Below are 17,940 nucleotides of genomic sequence, written 5' to 3'. Positions count from 1 at the left end.
TTCATATCTACGAACATCAGTCGTCCATGGCCCGCGTGTAGCCAAACAGACCCCTCGCGGTTTCCGGCAACGGCCGGTCAACTATCCCATCTACGTGGCGTCTCCCGCTGGAAAAGTTCCCGGTTGCGAAGTAGGCTTAAGCGACTCCAGCTCTTGAAATCGTAGCAATCTATTTATTTCCTCTGATGTCATATTACCGTCCTCCGCTGCCTTTTAGCAGCTCCCCCTTTCCCCATCAGTCTAACATTGCTCCTTGCTTTCCGGATAGCACACATAGCCGTCGTGTCTGCTCCGACCCTTTCTGCGATGACGATGTAAATCTGACTAGGGTGCCATCAAATGATGGAGGGATGCTCGCCGGAGGGGTCGTCCTAGAGACGGTCGCCAGTATTGCTGGAAGCTTGCCCTTCAATTCCTCCTTCGTGTTCCTGAATGCCGACTTACCGACTCGCGGAGCTCCTTCCCGCCGAGGGCATGATCTGTCTTGTTCTTGTCAGCCACTAGGCCAAAGGGCTCGTGTATTCGCGTCTCATCTCTAGTCACCGAAAACGCTTGCATCATCTACCCGACTATCCAACGCTGTGGAATTTTGAAACCCTCAGCCTTGATACAAAGGAAAAGCTGACATTATCCGTTTATACTAAGTCCAGTGTTATTACCATAGATAGTTGTTAGAGCAGCATAACAGCGCCCACAGTCTGCAGTGCATCAAATTTATCAGATAATCTCCTCTTCATGATCCTGAAATGGCCATTGCTCTTGAACGCATCGCTCCTCCTCCGGTGTATCAGAACCATCCAGCAAAACCTGCTTCAACTCCATATTCTTCTTCACGGCGTCCTCGTAAGCTTCGGTCCTAACCCAACCATCATCATTCAAACCCTGTAGCTCTGACTTCCAGTGCTCAACAAGACCGTTCATCTGAAACCAAGTTGGCTCCTGCTTGTAGTGTATATCAATCTCAGATCTAGTGAAAGATATGGGGCACAGAACTGGTTCTGGCAGGCTTGCACTAAAATGATCCCAGTTCTCAGTTATTCGGATGAGGGCCCCCTTTAGGCTGAAAATGTCTCCACTCCATTGTTTCTCAGCCCTCTCAACAAGGTGTTGCGTTAAGAGGACACGGGGGTCTCTCATTCCTGACAGGTGTCTTTTATTTAAGCCGCCATTAAACACCATGTAAAGATAAAATAACACTCTGCGTCTGTGGAGTTCATCTGCTTGAGCCTTCTCCTCTGGGCTGAGTGAGTCATAGCCATCTGGGAGGACTGGTTTCTCAAGTGTTTGTGGTGGAGGGTGATCAGGGCTCTGGAGCATTGGGGGATGCCCTGTAGCAAGTAGAAGTGGAAGCAAGGTTGTATGTTGCCAATCAATGATGCAAGAAACCTTGTGGGTTTCCGGGCAAATGAATATATTCCCGGGAGTAAGGTCTAAACACAATCAATCACTAGTCCTGTTGGTGTGAATGGGGCTTACTTACCTGGGTGGCGCAAAGTGGGACAGTTCAACTCACTGTGTGGATCGCCGCCAAATAGGTACGGGGCCAGAGCCATGTACTGGTTCAAAAGCTGGATGTGGTCGTGCGGAGACTTGATGCCTTCAAAGTTGACAACATGGGGAAATCGGACAGGACGGGGTTTACCATATCTTTTCGTCCACTCACGTTCCCGTTTTCCTATAGCAACCAAATAGGCTTTCGGTGTTTTCCCTGAAGGGTACTCTGTTAGCTCACCTTCACTCAACTAGGGCAGAGAAGGGCCGGTTTGGAAATCATTACAGGGGCCGCGATCTATTCCCAACTCTGCACGTTTGCCGTACCAGAACATGTAATCGGTCGTAGGGCCAATACAAAACCGCTCATCTGCGGATGACATGGCTGAATTGGTGCTCTCTGCATAAAGGTCTTGTCGAAGGTTTGATGGGACATCATTCCTATAATATATGCTGCCAAAATGACCAAAGGGAATGTCAAATATCTTCGTCTCAATGTCTACCAAACTCGTCACAAGATGGTGCCGTTCTTGTTTTGAGAGATTGAACCATCTCGTTTCTAATGGGATTCCAGAGGCCTTTTCCATAATGATATACTCGGCCCCGACAGAATTGTTCGGGTCAGCGGACCAGCCAAGTATACGTGGGATAGGAATTCCCTTTGATCGTAGAAGGTCTGTTGTGGCCACTTCGCTGGCAGTGGTATAGTGCTTTGGAACAGTGATCATGTAGGGGACTTTGGCAACAGCTTGAAATCCATCTTCTGTTGTAAGGAGGAATACCCGATTGAACCCTCCTTCGGCAAGTTTTCGCAGATTGGTGATTTTACCTCGTCCAACATGTTGTTCAGCAGCATGCTTCAAAGCAGCAACATCGAAATTAATCCGTCGTTCCTCAAGGCGACGTTGTTCGTTGTAAAGGAACCGACCGGACGTATATGTGAAGAGTTCATCATTCGTCCTAGTTCCTTCAACAGGTCAGCAATGTAGCGGCAAGTCAAGAGTAAAAAAACGAACCCATTGCACGGCGATTCCATATGAAGGCCGAGCCTATGGAAGGTCTCGAGAGATATTTTGTGAAGCCAAAGGCGGATGAAATGTTGGATGGAGAGAGATTCAACAGACCCCTCTGCGCTGGTATCATTTCTGTCGTGGTCGAGTGTGCAATGCCGAAGCATTGCACATGAGGAACAATTGCAGCATTCTTCCATGTACGCACCATCAAAGCGAAGCTTCTAACCCGCCAGAAAGGAGATTAGCCAAGCGGTGGCTTGGCGCGGCGGCTCGGCCGCACTATTATCCAACACAGCAGCTTCGCCGCACTGCTCGTGAGATCGTCCAACCTGCCGTACAAACAGAGGGATGGAGGAGAGAGACATACGGGAATTGAGACGCTGCAATCTATTTGTATTTATACACCATGAGACATATATCTGAATTGATATCTCATACCCATTGTCAATGAATCCCATTACAGAGAATTCTCAACAAGAGCTGCTCCTCATCACTTCTCCTCTCCTTCATCTTCCGCCTTATCATGCGCCTCGCCCATCTCCACATCCCCAATCTGATCCCCTTCGCGCACGCCTCCCACCTTCAACAGATCCTTGTCTCTCGCCTCCTAACCTACAAAAAGCTTCATGTCACCTCCCCACAAGCCCCTCCAGACCCAACAATCCTAACCTTCACCCCTCTCCCTGTCTATACAACCGGCCGCCGTGACCTACCTTCTTCCACCTCTCCCGCAGGTGCAACATCAACCAATCTTCACCAAGCTCTCAATGCCAATCTACCCAAACCCCTCCACCCCATACGCCACCTCCTAACCCCTGCTGCAAGCCTACCCGCCTGTGCAGAATTCCACCCAACCCTCCGCGGTGGCCAAACTACATACCACGGCCCCGGCCAGCTAGTTATATACACAATCCTTGATCTACAGCGACTACGCCTGGGCCCACGACAGCATATACAATTACTAGAGAGGAGTGTCCTGGATGTTTTAGCCAGTTATGGGGTACAGGGGGCTGAGCTGAGCCAGATGAATCCTGGGGTTTGGGTGTGTACGTCACAACCAAGATCACCATCAGGACCCAAGTTGCCGTCCAAAAAGATTGCCGCAGTAGGCGTACACCTGCGCCGTAATATCAGTAGTTATGGTGTTGGGTTGAATGTGACAGAGGAGCCAATGTGGTTTTTCCGCCAAATTGTTGCATGCGGATTGGAGGGAAGAGAGGCAACAAGTATGGTGGGTTGTGGAGTGAGATTTGATGGGAAGACTGGAGATGTTACTATGTTGGAGGTTGCAGAGAGATTTGTGAATGCATTTGTCAGTCAGGTTAATGAGATTGGGATGATGAGGGCTGTTGACAATTGTGCTCAAGCAGATGATGGAGTGCAGATTGAGGAGGTTTACAATATCGAGGAGCGGGATGTGCTTGAGGCAATTGTGAAATAGAAGCAGAAAACTCTGTTTCTGCGCAGTAAGAGGCTCTGTTTTAAGCCGAGCCTCTATACTCTTCTACATACTGCATGTCTTTTTGCTAGCTTCTAAAGAGTTCAAGCATTGGGCCGGCGTCATAGTAAATAGGGCGGACAATGGGGTGTTTATAAGGTGGAGACAAAATCCGCCGAGAGAACCAGATAGAATTGTATATTTATCACACTTCAATAATGTAAGTGGGCTTCTTGACCTCCCGTCAATCGATTACCCTACGCATTTGTGGGTGGAAAATTGTTGCGGCTCTTATATTGTGGCGGATGTAAAGCTTGCGAAAACAGAATTTTCTGCCACCCCCTGAAAAGTAGTAGCAAAACACTGCAAAAATAACCAAAATATCCACATATCTCTAGAATCATTCAAATATCATTCAATTCATTCAAATACACACCTTTATCATCAAATATGCACCTTTATCATCAAATCTGTCAATATGCCCCGCAACACCCACCGTTCTACTGTCTCACAAGCTTGTAAAAGGACTTCAACTACTCTGCACCTTCATCTGCTCAAACCACCTGTTTCAGATGTTTCAGATAATGACAAGAATCCAACTGATGATGAGAAGGAGGAGAAGGAGAAGAAGAAGGAGACACAGTCAGAAGATTCTCAATTTCTGCAAACATCTATCTCTGAGTCTGAGATCTCATTCAGGCTGTATGAACAGATGATTATCAATGGAATAAAGGAGTCTATAAAGATCAAGTTACAGAATGTCACAACAAATGATATGACTGTCAGCTTCTATCATATTCAATATACTGCAAAAAGAATAGCTGAAGAGTATGTTATAAAGCAGAACTGCAAGGAGATAGAAGTTGCAAATTGTATAGCAGTCATCTCATCAAACAAACATAAATCTTCAATCAAAATCACCCTTGAGAAGGAGACAGATTGAAGAGAGATTATCACTCTTTTGAAGGAGTTATATAAGAAGAAGATGAGCAGATTTAGCATCAAGATTACCACCTCTTTTAATCTTCTTGATATCTCAACTCTATTCTCAAACACCTCTGTAATATGCAGTCCTGCAGCTTTCATTGAAGTGTTGGATTCACAATTAACAACTCAGACATTGGCATCAAAAAGAGTATTAGATGTCAAAAAAAAAGTAATCTCATCATCTGCCAAATCCCCTCTCTATTGTTCTGTCAAATCCCCTTGAATTCATGAAATATTCAATGATGAAAAGCTGCTGTCTATATGTACAAGATCCACAGCCACTAGCCAGCAGCTGAAGAAGGCTTAAAATCAATGATCAAATGAGCATGATTCTTTGCAGATTGAGTGTGAGATAACTGCTCACTGACATTGTCAAAAGATGAATTGTCATAACTTTGAGCAGAGCACTTGTTGAATGACTTTTGATGATACTCATATTCAACTTCTGAGTAGTGAGATTGTCAGTTGGATAGATGATGTTGAATATGGACATGCAACAGTTAAAAATCTGTCAAGAAAGATGACAAAAAGATTAATGGATAGAAAGGAGAAGAAGAAACAAAAAAGCAAATCTATCTCTGCTTCTAACCCTTCTATACAGACACCTCAGATGCCAGCAGTTATCTTCTCTCTCTCAACTTCTTCTTCATCTAATATTGTGTCTCCAAGTGAGATAATCAATGTGATGGTGATGAAATATATAATGGAAGGAATGAGAGGCATGGGAGGACTGAATTCAAACTTGCCATCAAATTCAAATCTGCTGTCAAATTCAAACCTGCTGTCAAATTCAAACCTGCCATCAAATTCAAATCTACTGTTGAATCCAAATCTGCCATCAAATCCAAATCTGCCATCAAATCCAAACCTGCCTTCTATTCAAAGTAGTTCAATCTCTCAGTTTGGTAAATATGCAGATCTGTTTATTGATGAGTTCTTCAACTGATTGATGATAGAGAGATTTCAAAGAGCAGAAGCTCTTTTAACTGCAAAGAGCATTATTTAGAATGAAGAATTTGAACTGAATCATATACAGACAATGACAAATGAGCAGATGGTTCAGTTGAATATTGGAATGAGTATATTCTCAATAATAAGAGATGGATTAAAGAGTTCTATCTGGCAGTTATAGTTGAAGGAGATTAAATTGTCTTTATCTGCTGTTCATAGTGATGACAGCAGACCTCATACTGCTTCTGCTTCTGAATTTGAAACTTAGATATTATATATCATCATAATTGAATTGCAATTTGAATCTTTCTAGATTTTACAATACTATTCTATATGAGCAGATCTGAAATATCCTCTTGCATCTTCTTCTTCCATGAAGTTCTCAACTGCATGATGCAAGAAGGCTTCAAAATCTTCATCAAACTGATTCTCTAACTGACATCTGTATCTTCTAATCCATTCTTTCAACACATGAAATGACTCCTCTATAGGATTATAATCAGAAGAATATGGGGGTAAGAATAAAAGTTCAATACCAGCTTCTCTGCAGAGATCTCACAGTGCTTGTGAATGATAAGAAGAGCAATTATCCATCACTAGATAGTGATAACCTCATTGGCATTTGGGCAGTATCCAAACACATACAAACTCATTGAACCTCTCTGTATTATAGAACCTCTGATATATATCATAATCAAGATATTCATTGACACTTATCACAGATAAGATTGATCATCTGTGAGATCATTTACAGAGCCTTCTAATGCAACAAGAGAATCCTCTGCTTGACTATTCATATCATCAATCTGCAGTACATTCATTCACAGTATTCTCATCTAAAAATATAAGTTGATCAGATTGATACTGAATAACTTGAATACACCATTCAGCTCAAAGTTCTTCATCACATTGAGTGGCCACAGGTTCAATCTATATCAAATAGAACTGATGGATTAGCAGGTTCTATAAGTGACAATTGCAATAATTAATCATCTTTTTCCATATCAAATTCAGTTTCTTCAACAATCTAGATATTGATTGAGGGTGGATATCAACATCAAATTCATCCTTCACAAAGCAGACAGCCTCATCATGATATGCAGTTGAATATGTCTCAAAAAAATCCTCCAAATCTGACAAGATATCCAGTGTGATCTTTGGCTTTACACCTCATGTTGAATGAGGACTTCTAGCAGTTCCAAAGCAGCAAATATTTTGTTGGATTTAATATACAGTGGTCAGATGGCACTCAATGGTCTGTGCAATCTGAGCAGGCATATAATCATCATTTAGAAGGCATACAATCTCATTGGTGGTAAATTTGCTGAGCTGGGGGGGCATATTGGCAGATTTGATGATAAAGGTGTGTATTTGATGATAAAGGTGCGTATTTGAATGAATTGGATGATATTTGAATGATTCTAGAGATATGTGGATATTTTGGTTATTTTTGCGGTGTTTTGCTACTACTTTTCAGGGGGTGGCAGAAAATTCTGTTTTCGCAAGCTTTACGTCCGCCACAATAACCAACCTCCCGACAAAATTAACGTTGGGCAAACTCAGGAAGCTCGATTCACATACATAAGCCAACAGCGCATTCCAATCCTCGATGAACTAGTTGCCCATTATTTAATGACAAAGCTGTCAATCTAATTCACCATTGTTCCTCCATGGCCGCTTCGTCAATGCCTTCAGTCTATATATCCGTAACTTCGCGCCGAGCTACTCTCAGGAATTCCTAGCCTGAACAATTTGGGCCGCCAAGTTCACTCATAGCTGAATGCTATATTCAGGCGAAGCAAAGACATGGATCCAGAAGAGAAACGGATCGACGTGCCAAGCTAAGCAGGATATCATTCGGATGAATCAGAAAGACGTAGGTGGGAAGCATCAAACCCATCCTCTCTTCTATTATCTAGCTTCAAAAGTCATATCTACATCTTTCTCTTTATTGGGAATCTTCCTCTGTCGCCAATTCTTCCAAGCGCAAATCAGACATACCAGGGCCTTTCTAGAGTGATATAAAAGGAGTAAGGGATTGCGCAGACCTCATTTTCCGTACTGCTTCGGATTACAATTTGTTTACCACTTTGAAAATGGTCATAATATCTGACAATGCTTTTCCACTTTCCTATCTCGAAGCGAAACAAACCAGCGAAGCTAGGCGACGAACAGGGTCAACCGATCTCAGACAGGCTGGAGGATTGCAAGTGCTCTGGTCTGAGTGTTAGTGTCGGGTTTTAGCCGGGTTTCTACTCCCGGAAGAAGCTTCATTTGCAACAACAAGAGCCTGATCAACAAGAAAAAGCAAAAATTCGCTGTGACAGGATGAATAAACGCCAGGGTATTAGTGAGTTAGCAAGCATAGCGAAAAGTCAAGAAATGGGCCGGCATACGTAAAGGAGAGATGTCACTAACCTACCGAATCTCGGGCCCTCCAGCCTCCCCGAAATACGTCGAGAATAGCAGATGCCCCTCCCTATATTTGAACAACTGAGCAATCTGCATGCAAATCTCCGTAGGATGTTACTGTTGTACTCTACAGGCTTTCCTGCGTATCTCCATACCAGGGTTTTGGTCGGTATAGAAAATTATGGGGAGCTGAAGCTTTATCTGTAAATTTGATCCGGCTGCCCGAGACGTTCGTTGATGAAAAGCTGACCAGGCCTCAATTTTACAAACATGAAGCCCGCTTTTTGGCTTCTTCCTAGCCTTGTGGGCGCCACTTGTCGGCCTCCACAGTATCCACTTCCAATCGATAAATGTCCTGGATACAAGGCTTCGAATGTCCATGAATTAGAGAACATTCTCATTGCGGACTTGCAACTCGCGGGGCAGCCATGTAATACCTACGGCCAAGACTTGAAGAACTTGAGGCTTCGAGTCGAATATGAAACCGGTAAGAGTCATGATGTTTGCTTATCTCAATAATTGTTAGTAACTAACTGCTGACCGATTTGTATTTGAATGGCAGATTCACGACTTCATGTGAAAATTCATGACCCTGATGAGGATATTTACCAGGTTCCGGAGTCGGTGTTTCCTCGCCCACATCTTGAAAGGGGAGATCACAAATCTCTACTGAAGTTTTCTTACGTGGAAGCCCCTTTTTCCTTTTCTGTGTCACGAAGAGGCAGTGGCGAGGTTCTCTTCGACACAGCAGGGACCAATCTCGTCTTTCAATCGCAATATTTGAATTTTCGTACTTCGCTACCGACAAACCCAAATCTCTATGGTATGGGCGAACACACCAATCCCTTCCGTCTGAATACCACGAACTATACTGCAACTTTATGGAATCGCGATGCATACGGAATCCCTCCAGGGACCAATCTGTATGGTGACCACCCCGTCTACATAGATCACAGAGGTGAATCCGGTACTCATGGTGTATTCCTCCTTAACTCAAACGGAATGGACGTCAAGATCAACAGAACTGAAAAGGATGGTCAATATCTAGAATATAATTCTTTAGGTTAGTGACGCGGCAACGCTGGCTAGGTTGGGATTGTTTTTTGACTTACACCAACCAGGTGGGATCATTGACCTTTACTTCTTCGCGGGGCCGACTCCCAAAGAAGTTGCGTCTCAATCCGCTCAGGTGGTGGGATTGCCGACCATGATGCCGTACTGGGGATTCGGGGTAGGATTCCATGAGACCCCAGTGTTATTTGATTTCCCTTGGAAAACGCACGATTGACATGGAATTAGTTTCACCAATGCCGCTATGGGTATCGGGATATTTTTGATATCGCCGAGGTGGTCTACAACTACAGCCAAGCGAATATTCCCCTTGAGACAATGTGGACCGACATTGACTATATGGATCGTCGAAAGGTTTTTACCCTAGATCCCAAGCGGTTTCCGATAAAGAAAGTTCGGGAGCTCGTGGACTACTTACACGAGCGTGACCAACATTATATTGTAATGGTTGATCCGGCCGTGGCTTATTCTGATAATGGGGCATTCAACAGGGGTGCTGAGCAGGGTATCTTTTTGAAAAAAGCTGATGGTTCTATATACAAAGGTATGTATCGAATATCGAAATCATATCCGACTCTTTTCTAAATGTTAGCAGGTGTCGTATGGCCTGGTGTGACGGCTTTCCCTGACTGGTTCCATCCAAACACGGAAAACTACTGGGTGAACGAATTTGCCCAATTTTTCGACGCGCAAACAGGTGTAGATATCGATGGCCTATGGATTGACATGAATGAGCCTGCCAATTTCTGTACCTACCCTTGTGAGGATCCAGAAAAGTTCGCCATAGATAACAAGTTCCCTCCTGAACCGCCTGCGGTGCGACAGATTCCGCGACCCATTCCAGGACTTCCATCGACCTTCCAGCCGCTCCATAGTGGTGCCAAGAGAGCCGGTGAACACGGCCATAAAATGGGCCTGCCAAACCGCAAGCTGATAGACCCGCCGTATAAGATAAATAATCAAGCAGGGTCCATCAGCAACAAAACGGCGGACACCGATTTAGTCCATGCAAATGGATGGGTTGAGTACGATGTCCATAACATTTACGGAAGCAGTAAGCCTTTCTTTTCAAGCCATCTATCCGATTTACAACCTTTTGGATCGGCGATTAACTACCATTGCAGTGATGAGCCGGGTATCTCGTACTGCAATGCTCAGGAGACGACCGTCCGTGAGGCCATTGGTTATTACGCGTAGTACGTTTGCAGGTGCCGGAAAGCATGTTGGCAAATGGTGAGGGCGGATCCCCTTTTTGTCAATTTGGTGAAGTCCCATAGTGAACCTACCAAAGGAGGAAGGTTGATTAATCAAAAGAGAAAACTGCTACCGATTAGCTTTTGTCTGCATTTCTGACAAAAAATTTGGAGAACAGGCTCGGCGATAATCTGAGTACCTGGGAAAAGTACAGGACATCAATTGGGCAGATGCTTGCTTTTGCATCCATCTTCCAAATACCGATGACGGGGAGTGATGTTTGCGGCTTTGGAGGTATGCTAGAATGTATAATGAGTCTAGGTGATATCGTTAACTAACTACCGCAATCAGGCAATACAACTGAACAACTTTGCTCCAGGTGGGCGATGCTTGGTGCATTCAGCCCGTTCTACCGCAACCATAACGGCATCGACTCTGAATCCCAAGAATTCTATCGATGGAAATTGGTCGCAGAAGCCGCCCGGAAAGCGATCGAAATCAGATACAAGCTGCTCGATTACATTTACACGGCATTCAACCGGCAGGCAAGGACCGGTGAACCTCTCCTTAATCCGCTATTCTACCTTTATCCTAAGGACCCAAATACCTTCGCGATCGACCTTCAATTTTTCTACGGAGACGCCATCCTAGTCAGCCCGGTGACAGAGGAGAATTCCACGAGCGTAGACATCTATCTGCCAGACGATATCTTCTATGATTACTACACTGGCAAACCAGTCCGCGGCGAAGGCAAATCCGTCACTCTCCACGATGTTGATTTCACCCACATCCCTCTCCATATCCGCGGTGGAAACATCGTCCCGCTCAGAGCTAATAGTGCCAACACAACCAAAACCCTCCGTGAGCAACCCTTTAACATCATCATTGCGCCAGGTCTTGATGGCGATGCCACCGGAAGCCTATACCTCGACGATGGTGAATCTCTAGAACAGAAGCATACAATGGATATCAAATTTTCGTATAACAAAGGGCAATTCAAAATGGAGGGCAAGTTCGACCCCAAAGCCATTGGCCAATTGAAAATTGCGTCTATCTCCGTGCTTGGTCATAATGGGAAGGCAGCTGAATTTAAAATGGAGGGTGGTGAGGGCTCTCAGTACGAATATAATGCCGAAACTGAGGTATTTTCCACGAGAGTTGACTGGCCGTTGACGGGGCCGGCGCAATTGAAGCTTTCGTGATTGGGGAGTGTAACTGTCAGTGTAGGGCTAACAATACCATCTTCGGCTCTCCTTGCGTTTGTATTTCTGGCGGTTTCTAAAAAATAAACTTATAATATGATAGACCGCACATTGTTGCTTGTCCCATCGTCCCATCTTTCTATCAAAAAATTTTCCGTAAAGGAGTTCAAATGGTTCATAAGGACATGATGTTCACCAAAAATAGGAGGTCGGAGTCGACATGAATCCCAGGGATTAACTGCGAATATCAAAGCATTGGTGGCCCAACAACTAAATTTTATGACGGCCCATTGGTTAACAGGTTGAAGCAAGTTAAAAGGCACGCAGTATGCGGGTAATGCACCATTCTCAATCAATAGTGATGTATGCAAGGTGGGGCAGACCAAGCGGGTGGCGCCATGGCTTGCTGCAACACAGGTATGTGGCACCACCAATGCAAGTTCCCGTGTCCGGCTGAAACTTTACTTCTGTATTTTCATTTCTTAGCATTTGTTTTGCATTTTTTTCTTTTCTATTTTTCATCTTCATGGCTGTCAAAGGCACCAATCCAGGAAATAGCCTGGTGATTCTCATGTGCGCGGAGCGGTTTTTGCGGTTGAATGGATTCACCAGTTTGGCCTAGGCGACAGAGCTGAATTGTGTGCGGGGAGAGCTGGGAAGAAACTTTCAGGAGCCGAACATCTAGTACGCTTGTGCCACTCTTCTACTTCACAGCTAAGAGCAATAGATATATGGATGAAGCCGTGGTATTCGGCATGCGGCACAATAATAGTAATATATTCGATGGAATAAAGAGAGCGCCTAAGACGAGTTATATAAGGTATTTATTAAAAATGAGACTCATGCAGGGGAGGTTTTTGGCTCATGCCCACATTCGCTTCACGGGTTAAAAATGAGCGTTGGAAAGATCAATAAATATGATTTAGGAGGCGGGTATATATATACTTGAATATAGGCAGAGCAGCAGACTGAGTAGGAACCGGATATGGCCCAGCTGCTTGAACACATTTCTGTCTCCAACTCCCCTCACACGGCATGGATGAGAATTTAAAACACAAAAGACGAAAATTTATTGCGTACGTACGAACGCAGGAATAATATTCAAAGAAAGTGAAATTGGGCATATTATGCTTTCATTTCGTCATCGAGGACCTTCTCATTGGCGGCCGCTTTTGCTCGTCCGCGGTATTCAGACTCCTGGATCAAGTTCATTTGTTCTTCCTTCCTGTCGAGGCTCCTGAATGTGAACCAGAAGACGAGACCACCGCAGAAGGCGATAATAGCAACAATAGTGTAGTTCCAGACAAGGAGAGGATCCTCAGAAACGGAGACGAAGGCTTGACCAAGGGCTGCGGATACGGCGCTGGTGAAATGGTAGAAACCTATCGGGGGAGAGAATGTCAATATATTTGTATAATACTTGAAAAGAAGAACAACAACAATGATATTAGAGGAGTAGAAAACTGACCGAAAACCAATCCTCTCATGTTGGCAGGTGCTTTGGTATACGCATATTCAAGGCCAGTAATTGAAGCCATAATCTCGGAAAGACCCACAAGGACATACTATCGATTGGGTTAGTACTTTTGCAAACGAGCTGGGAAGATTTGTTTCTAATGAAGGGGCCCTTACAGCACCAGCCTGGACCCAGACGTTTATTGGCGCAGGAGTATCACATTTGTTCATGTATTTCCCGCAAGCTCCTTTGGTATAGATGTAGTGCTGGACGACAGCAGCCCAAATCATTGCACTAGTAGCAACAAAGAAACCGGCTGCCATTCGTCGAAGTGGGGAGAAGCGAATTCTAATGAAACGCAAGAACGGATAAACTAGCAAATCTAAAATTGGGATCATGATGACAATCCCTAGAGGATTCAGGTTGTTGATGAGATCGTTCGGGACACCATGAAGCTCCAATGTTGCAGCCTGAGAGGTAAGATTCCCGTCGATTTGATTATATGCCAGCCCTAATTATTGTCAGTGCTGCGCAAGAGAAGAGTGCGTACATATTTGCTCTTACAGAAAAGTGGATAATAGGCAAACACCAAACAAGCTTTGGTCCCTCTGGCAACTTGATCTACCCAAGCATCGTCGAAAGTCATCCACTTGGGCTTGTTCGCGACGTTGGAAGGTTTCACGTCGTTCCAAAAAGCTGGGGACCCCAGGTTACGGGTACTATTGTACAAGTTAGGTGTGGACTTTTTCAGTTAGAGGGATTAGCGCTTTCTTACGTTCTTCTGGGATTCCAGGAAACTTTCCCTTTGCAAGCAAACTTGATCAGTTTGACGGCGTTTCCTAGGACAGATTCGGTCGGTGGATAGTGAACGTATTTCCTGTGAAACACTACAAGGACGAGGGGGCAGATGCAGAACATCACAGTAGGGAGAGTGAAGGAAAGCCAGAAACCAACGTAGCGTTCGGCGTAGACCATGGTGACTTGGCCAACGATAGAGCCGATGTTAATGCAGAGATAGAAATACATAAAAATACGCTGCGTAGTGAGAGCTGGATCCAGAATAATCTTCACGCCTCTCCGTTCAACGACGCGCATCTTGGAGTATTTCAGTTGCTCGACCATAAGCGGGGAGATATTAGGTCTGGAAAATGTCAGTTCCACATTTCGAAGCCACCTAACATAGAGCATATATTTCTTACTTAAATCCACCAACACCAGCACCGAAGATAAGAAGACCAATTGCCAGACATCCCATCGCTCCGTTAGGATGCTTAACCACGGGAGGAAGAGCGGAAATAATAAGGATGACATGGCCAAACATGGCAAGAGCAATAGAGTATTGAATCGTTCTCATTTTTCCCCATTTCGAATCAGCGAGGTAGCCTGAAAGTCGATGATATCAGTTTTGTGGAGCTCTTTGCTGTCGCGCTTGATGCGATACATACCACCGAAGAGGGGCGCAAAATATGACCACATTTTATTGACTTTCTAGAGTATTAGCAGTCTGTGGACGCAATTTCAGTGGAAGTAGGACTGCCACGCACAAAGTACCATTCCTTGGGAAGCTCGTTGCCCCTGGCCGAGAGCTACGGAGGGTTAGCAAAAAGTCTCAAGCAATATCAGAAAGGAGTCACGCACCTCCCGGCTGGCCATCGGGTCTAGGGTCGTTTCCAGTAGTAGATCCGGCTGGCAGTGGTTGCTGGACGAAATTGGTCACTGCGAATCTTTCGTCAGTCTAACAAGAAGGAAAATTATTCACTTCCAACATTTCGGACCAAATTTACGTACAGACGATTGTCGTTCCATAATAGGCGAAACGTTCACACAACTCAACAAACGCAATGGTGAAGCAGATCCACGGGATTTTGTCGGGAACGCGAGCGAGGGTGTCAAGCTCATGCTCAGTCGGCTCTGGTCCATTGCCGTCAAGATAATGGTCCACCTCTTTTAAATCGACCTTCCCAGAGACTGACACATCCTTCGAGGGGTTCCTGGCCACGTCCAGATTCTCTGTGGCATCGTTGTAAGCCATAATTCAAAGTCCCAAAAGGACAAGGCTCATAACAGGGGTTGAAGCGGACGCTCAAAATATTTTGGTGAATCACGCGAAAGCAACGAAGGAGGTCGAAAGAGAGAGCGGCAGTTGCACGACGACAAAGGGGGAAACACCTCTTTACATATTTTTGGCCAAGTCAATTATCCATGTTCAATATGAGGTGATATGACCCAACAGCACCCCTTTCTGTCGAAGGTCACAATTTTTTACGTTTGCTTGGACACCGAGCCAAAGGGTCTGTCGAAAACTAACGGGAGTAGTCGAGCTCTTCGGCGACGGTCCAATCACATCCTGGCCATTCAAACCTCCAAGCTTCACGCAAGTTCGCGGGGAAACAAACCTGCCATAATCTTTTCCACGTTACATCTCTCAGTCTTGGCTGCTTCACCATGCCGTGAGTTATCTTAACTGTCCGCGACAGTTGTAATGGGAGTGCTCATTGGTCAATTCTTCCACGATCGACGGTCCAGGTCCCAGATTGAACTAAAGTTGCTAACTTCTCACGCAGTAGTTAGCCCGTGCTGAGAGCAGGGGATGAACGTAGCATCGTCTTTTTGGAAGCGTGGACTGGCCAGTGACCATTTCCTCCAGGAAATCTGGTCTAGTTCTCGGAGTCTGGACACGGGAAACCGAAAATAAGCGATCAAGGCTCAACGGTTCAGAGCCAGCATTTTTATCATTTATTTGTTTTCGGTCCGTCGTAGAACGGTCGAAGCAACAAAAATTAGTTAAGCATCCGAAACTAGAGTTATGAGAAATATTGCGTAGGAGAACAATTACAATGCATACAAGATGGCAACCTTATATATGTCTCCGTGGCTCGAGCGGGCTATTTTCGTCCCAATTGCCATTCCCTTTCCTTCATCCTCCACTGACGTTTCGGACTTGCCAAGAGGCTACAACGCAATCACTCGATGTCCCACCCTGTCGTTTGTCATTTGAATTACCGAACGGTGTAGGCACTAATAATAGATATGGAGTTAGTCTCGAACCAGAACGGAACTTGGACAGGGTTAATAACAATGACCTACAGCGTACGGTGTACTGTGAACGGAGTATATCTTGGCTGTTGCGCTGCTAGAAACGAAATATTGTCCCCCCGCACTATCAAGTATTCAGTCGAGCATTGTGCCGATTGCACGAGCCAACCATCAATTGAGGTCAAAGTCCTAGTATCAGGTGCGTGCATTCCTGCTCCCCACTCTCCTGTTTTGCGATGCGCTTTGTTGCCAGCTCGGTACGCAGTAGTTGACAGTAGAGGTTCATGAGAAAAGCGCTATATCCTTCGGACTATTCTGGCTGCGCTCCATTCAAGCTTTCCTACAACCCCGTCCTCCACGATCACAAACTTTGAGAATATTGCTTTGCCCCTGAGTCGATTTGGGCGCAATTTTTGACAAGTTGCTAACAAAGCTAACCACTGCTTGTTTTTCGCCGAGAAGAAGTTCCCAATTTTTCTCTTGTTTCCCTCTCATTCTTCTCTCCAATGAAAGATCCCAACTTGGCTAGACTTCGGCTAGGGGGCGTGCTCGGTAGGTGCACGCTACTGCTGCGGTCAGCATGTCAGCAGGGTTATCCATGGACCATATGCAAGTTCCAGGGTTTACAACCCAAACTCTGGACGAAGTTTTACCAGGACAATTATCTCCGTTCATTACGGATGGAGTCTGTTGGAACCTCGTGTCAGACTTCCAACTTCGACACCTACACAATATATAAATTGATATACCCACGTGACCTCGAACTTCTGCTTCCGCCCCAGAGAGTTGCCCGATACCACCAACCTACATACTTCTAGTAAGTATTGCATGCAATCACAACATTTCTTGCGGGGTATGGCTCGTGGGTGGACCGTCGGAGGATTCATGTCAGCCTATTATCAGGCTCAACCCGGAGGGCTCTCTCGGGCCCGGAGGATTTTAGACTGCTCAGGACGGCATCGGGAACTCTGCCCTTCCCTCCAAGGGGTACAGTAGCATCATGATTAGTTGAGATCAACTTTGTCCCAGAAGATGACAAGGATCGGGCCAGATTTGTCTAGAATTGGAGGGTTGATTGGCTCGCGATAACGACAGGCCAGGGAGGCCCCTCGTCCTCTCCTCCTTTCCAGGGCCACATCTCTCTCAAGCTCTTCCAAGGCGCCATCCTTCGGGGTAATGACGAAGTATCTGCAGCGTACGCAGAATGCCACCTCTCGCCGAAATCCCCCCTCCCGATTCCGAGAAGAGGGGCGAAATTCTAATGTAGTACTATTTTGCTATCCGTTTCAATTGTTGCGCGATTGAAATTGCGATAGATTGACACGACAAAACGCGATTCCTCCCTGCTTCTTCCGTGAATATGCATCGTAATCCAGGCAAGCCGATGAAAAGAGCAGCAGTTGCTCATCACATGCTGTTTGATGGAAACTACGGCTCTCCTTGTGGATCGGATGCTGCTTTATACGCACCCATTCGGGAGAGACAACCCGATCAAGAATTCGAACAGGGAACCAGCTATTCTGAGGGAAATATTCTTGATAAAGGTGTATATCCACCAAAGATATCACATCAATGATACACATTCACAAGTCAAGGGACAGATCCAGCCTTACTTAGCGGCAATGCAAAATATTTTTCATTCCTGGATTAAAGCAGAACCATGTCAGTAGCGTGCTGGGGAGGCATGTA

General features: G+C 45.3%; 5 protein-coding genes across 5 annotated transcripts; 3 read left to right on the top strand and 2 right to left on the bottom strand.

Moving 5' to 3' along the window:
- Positions 1-717: 717 nt before the first annotated feature.
- On the bottom strand, positions 718-2,869 carry HCBG_01303 (phosphotransferase enzyme family protein; the record flags this gene model as incomplete). Its single annotated transcript, XM_045428353.1, has 4 exons — positions 718-1,328; positions 1,481-1,708; positions 1,778-2,458; positions 2,731-2,869. 4 exons carry the CDS (start codon positions 2,867-2,869, stop codon positions 718-720), a joined length of 1,659 nt encoding a protein of 552 aa, XP_045290139.1.
- A 158-nt stretch (positions 2,870-3,027) lies between these two features.
- On the top strand, positions 3,028-3,945 carry HCBG_01302 (octanoyltransferase; the record flags this gene model as incomplete). Its single annotated transcript, XM_045428352.1, has 1 exon — positions 3,028-3,945. One exon carries the CDS (start codon positions 3,028-3,030, stop codon positions 3,943-3,945), a length of 918 nt encoding a protein of 305 aa, XP_045290138.1.
- Positions 3,946-8,562: 4,617 nt separating this feature from the next.
- On the top strand, positions 8,563-11,759 carry HCBG_01301 (alpha-glucosidase; the record flags this gene model as incomplete). The annotated part of the gene is made up of 8 exons (XM_045428351.1): positions 8,563-8,779; positions 8,855-9,355; positions 9,414-9,523; positions 9,592-9,907; positions 9,959-10,417; positions 10,488-10,596; positions 10,736-10,851; positions 10,909-11,759. The coding sequence occupies 8 exons, from the start codon at positions 8,563-8,565 to the stop codon at positions 11,757-11,759; spliced, it is 2,679 nt and encodes an 892-aa protein (XP_045290137.1).
- A 1,125-nt stretch (positions 11,760-12,884) lies between these two features.
- On the bottom strand, positions 12,885-15,247 carry HCBG_01300 (oligopeptide transporter; the record flags this gene model as incomplete). Its single annotated transcript, XM_045428350.1, has 10 exons — positions 12,885-13,141; positions 13,228-13,300; positions 13,392-13,726; positions 13,780-13,934; positions 13,991-14,389; positions 14,415-14,598; positions 14,661-14,703; positions 14,767-14,801; positions 14,854-14,931; positions 15,004-15,247. 10 exons carry the CDS (start codon positions 15,245-15,247, stop codon positions 12,885-12,887), a joined length of 1,803 nt encoding a protein of 600 aa, XP_045290136.1.
- A 1,859-nt stretch (positions 15,248-17,106) lies between these two features.
- Positions 17,107-17,513, top strand: HCBG_01299 (uncharacterized protein; the record flags this gene model as incomplete). The annotated part of the gene is made up of 2 exons (XM_045428349.1): positions 17,107-17,238; positions 17,313-17,513. 2 exons carry the CDS (start codon positions 17,107-17,109, stop codon positions 17,511-17,513), a joined length of 333 nt encoding a protein of 110 aa, XP_045290135.1.
- Positions 17,514-17,940: the final 427 nt, after the last annotated feature.

The sequence above is a fragment of the Histoplasma capsulatum genome, assembly GCF_000150115.1.
Source record: "Histoplasma capsulatum G186AR genomic scaffold supercont2.2, whole genome shotgun sequence".
Classification (NCBI taxonomy): Eukaryota; Fungi; Ascomycota; class Eurotiomycetes; order Onygenales; family Ajellomycetaceae; genus Histoplasma; species Histoplasma capsulatum.
Note: the sequence above shows the minus strand (reverse complement) of the source record. Positions and strands in the feature narration are given on the sequence as shown.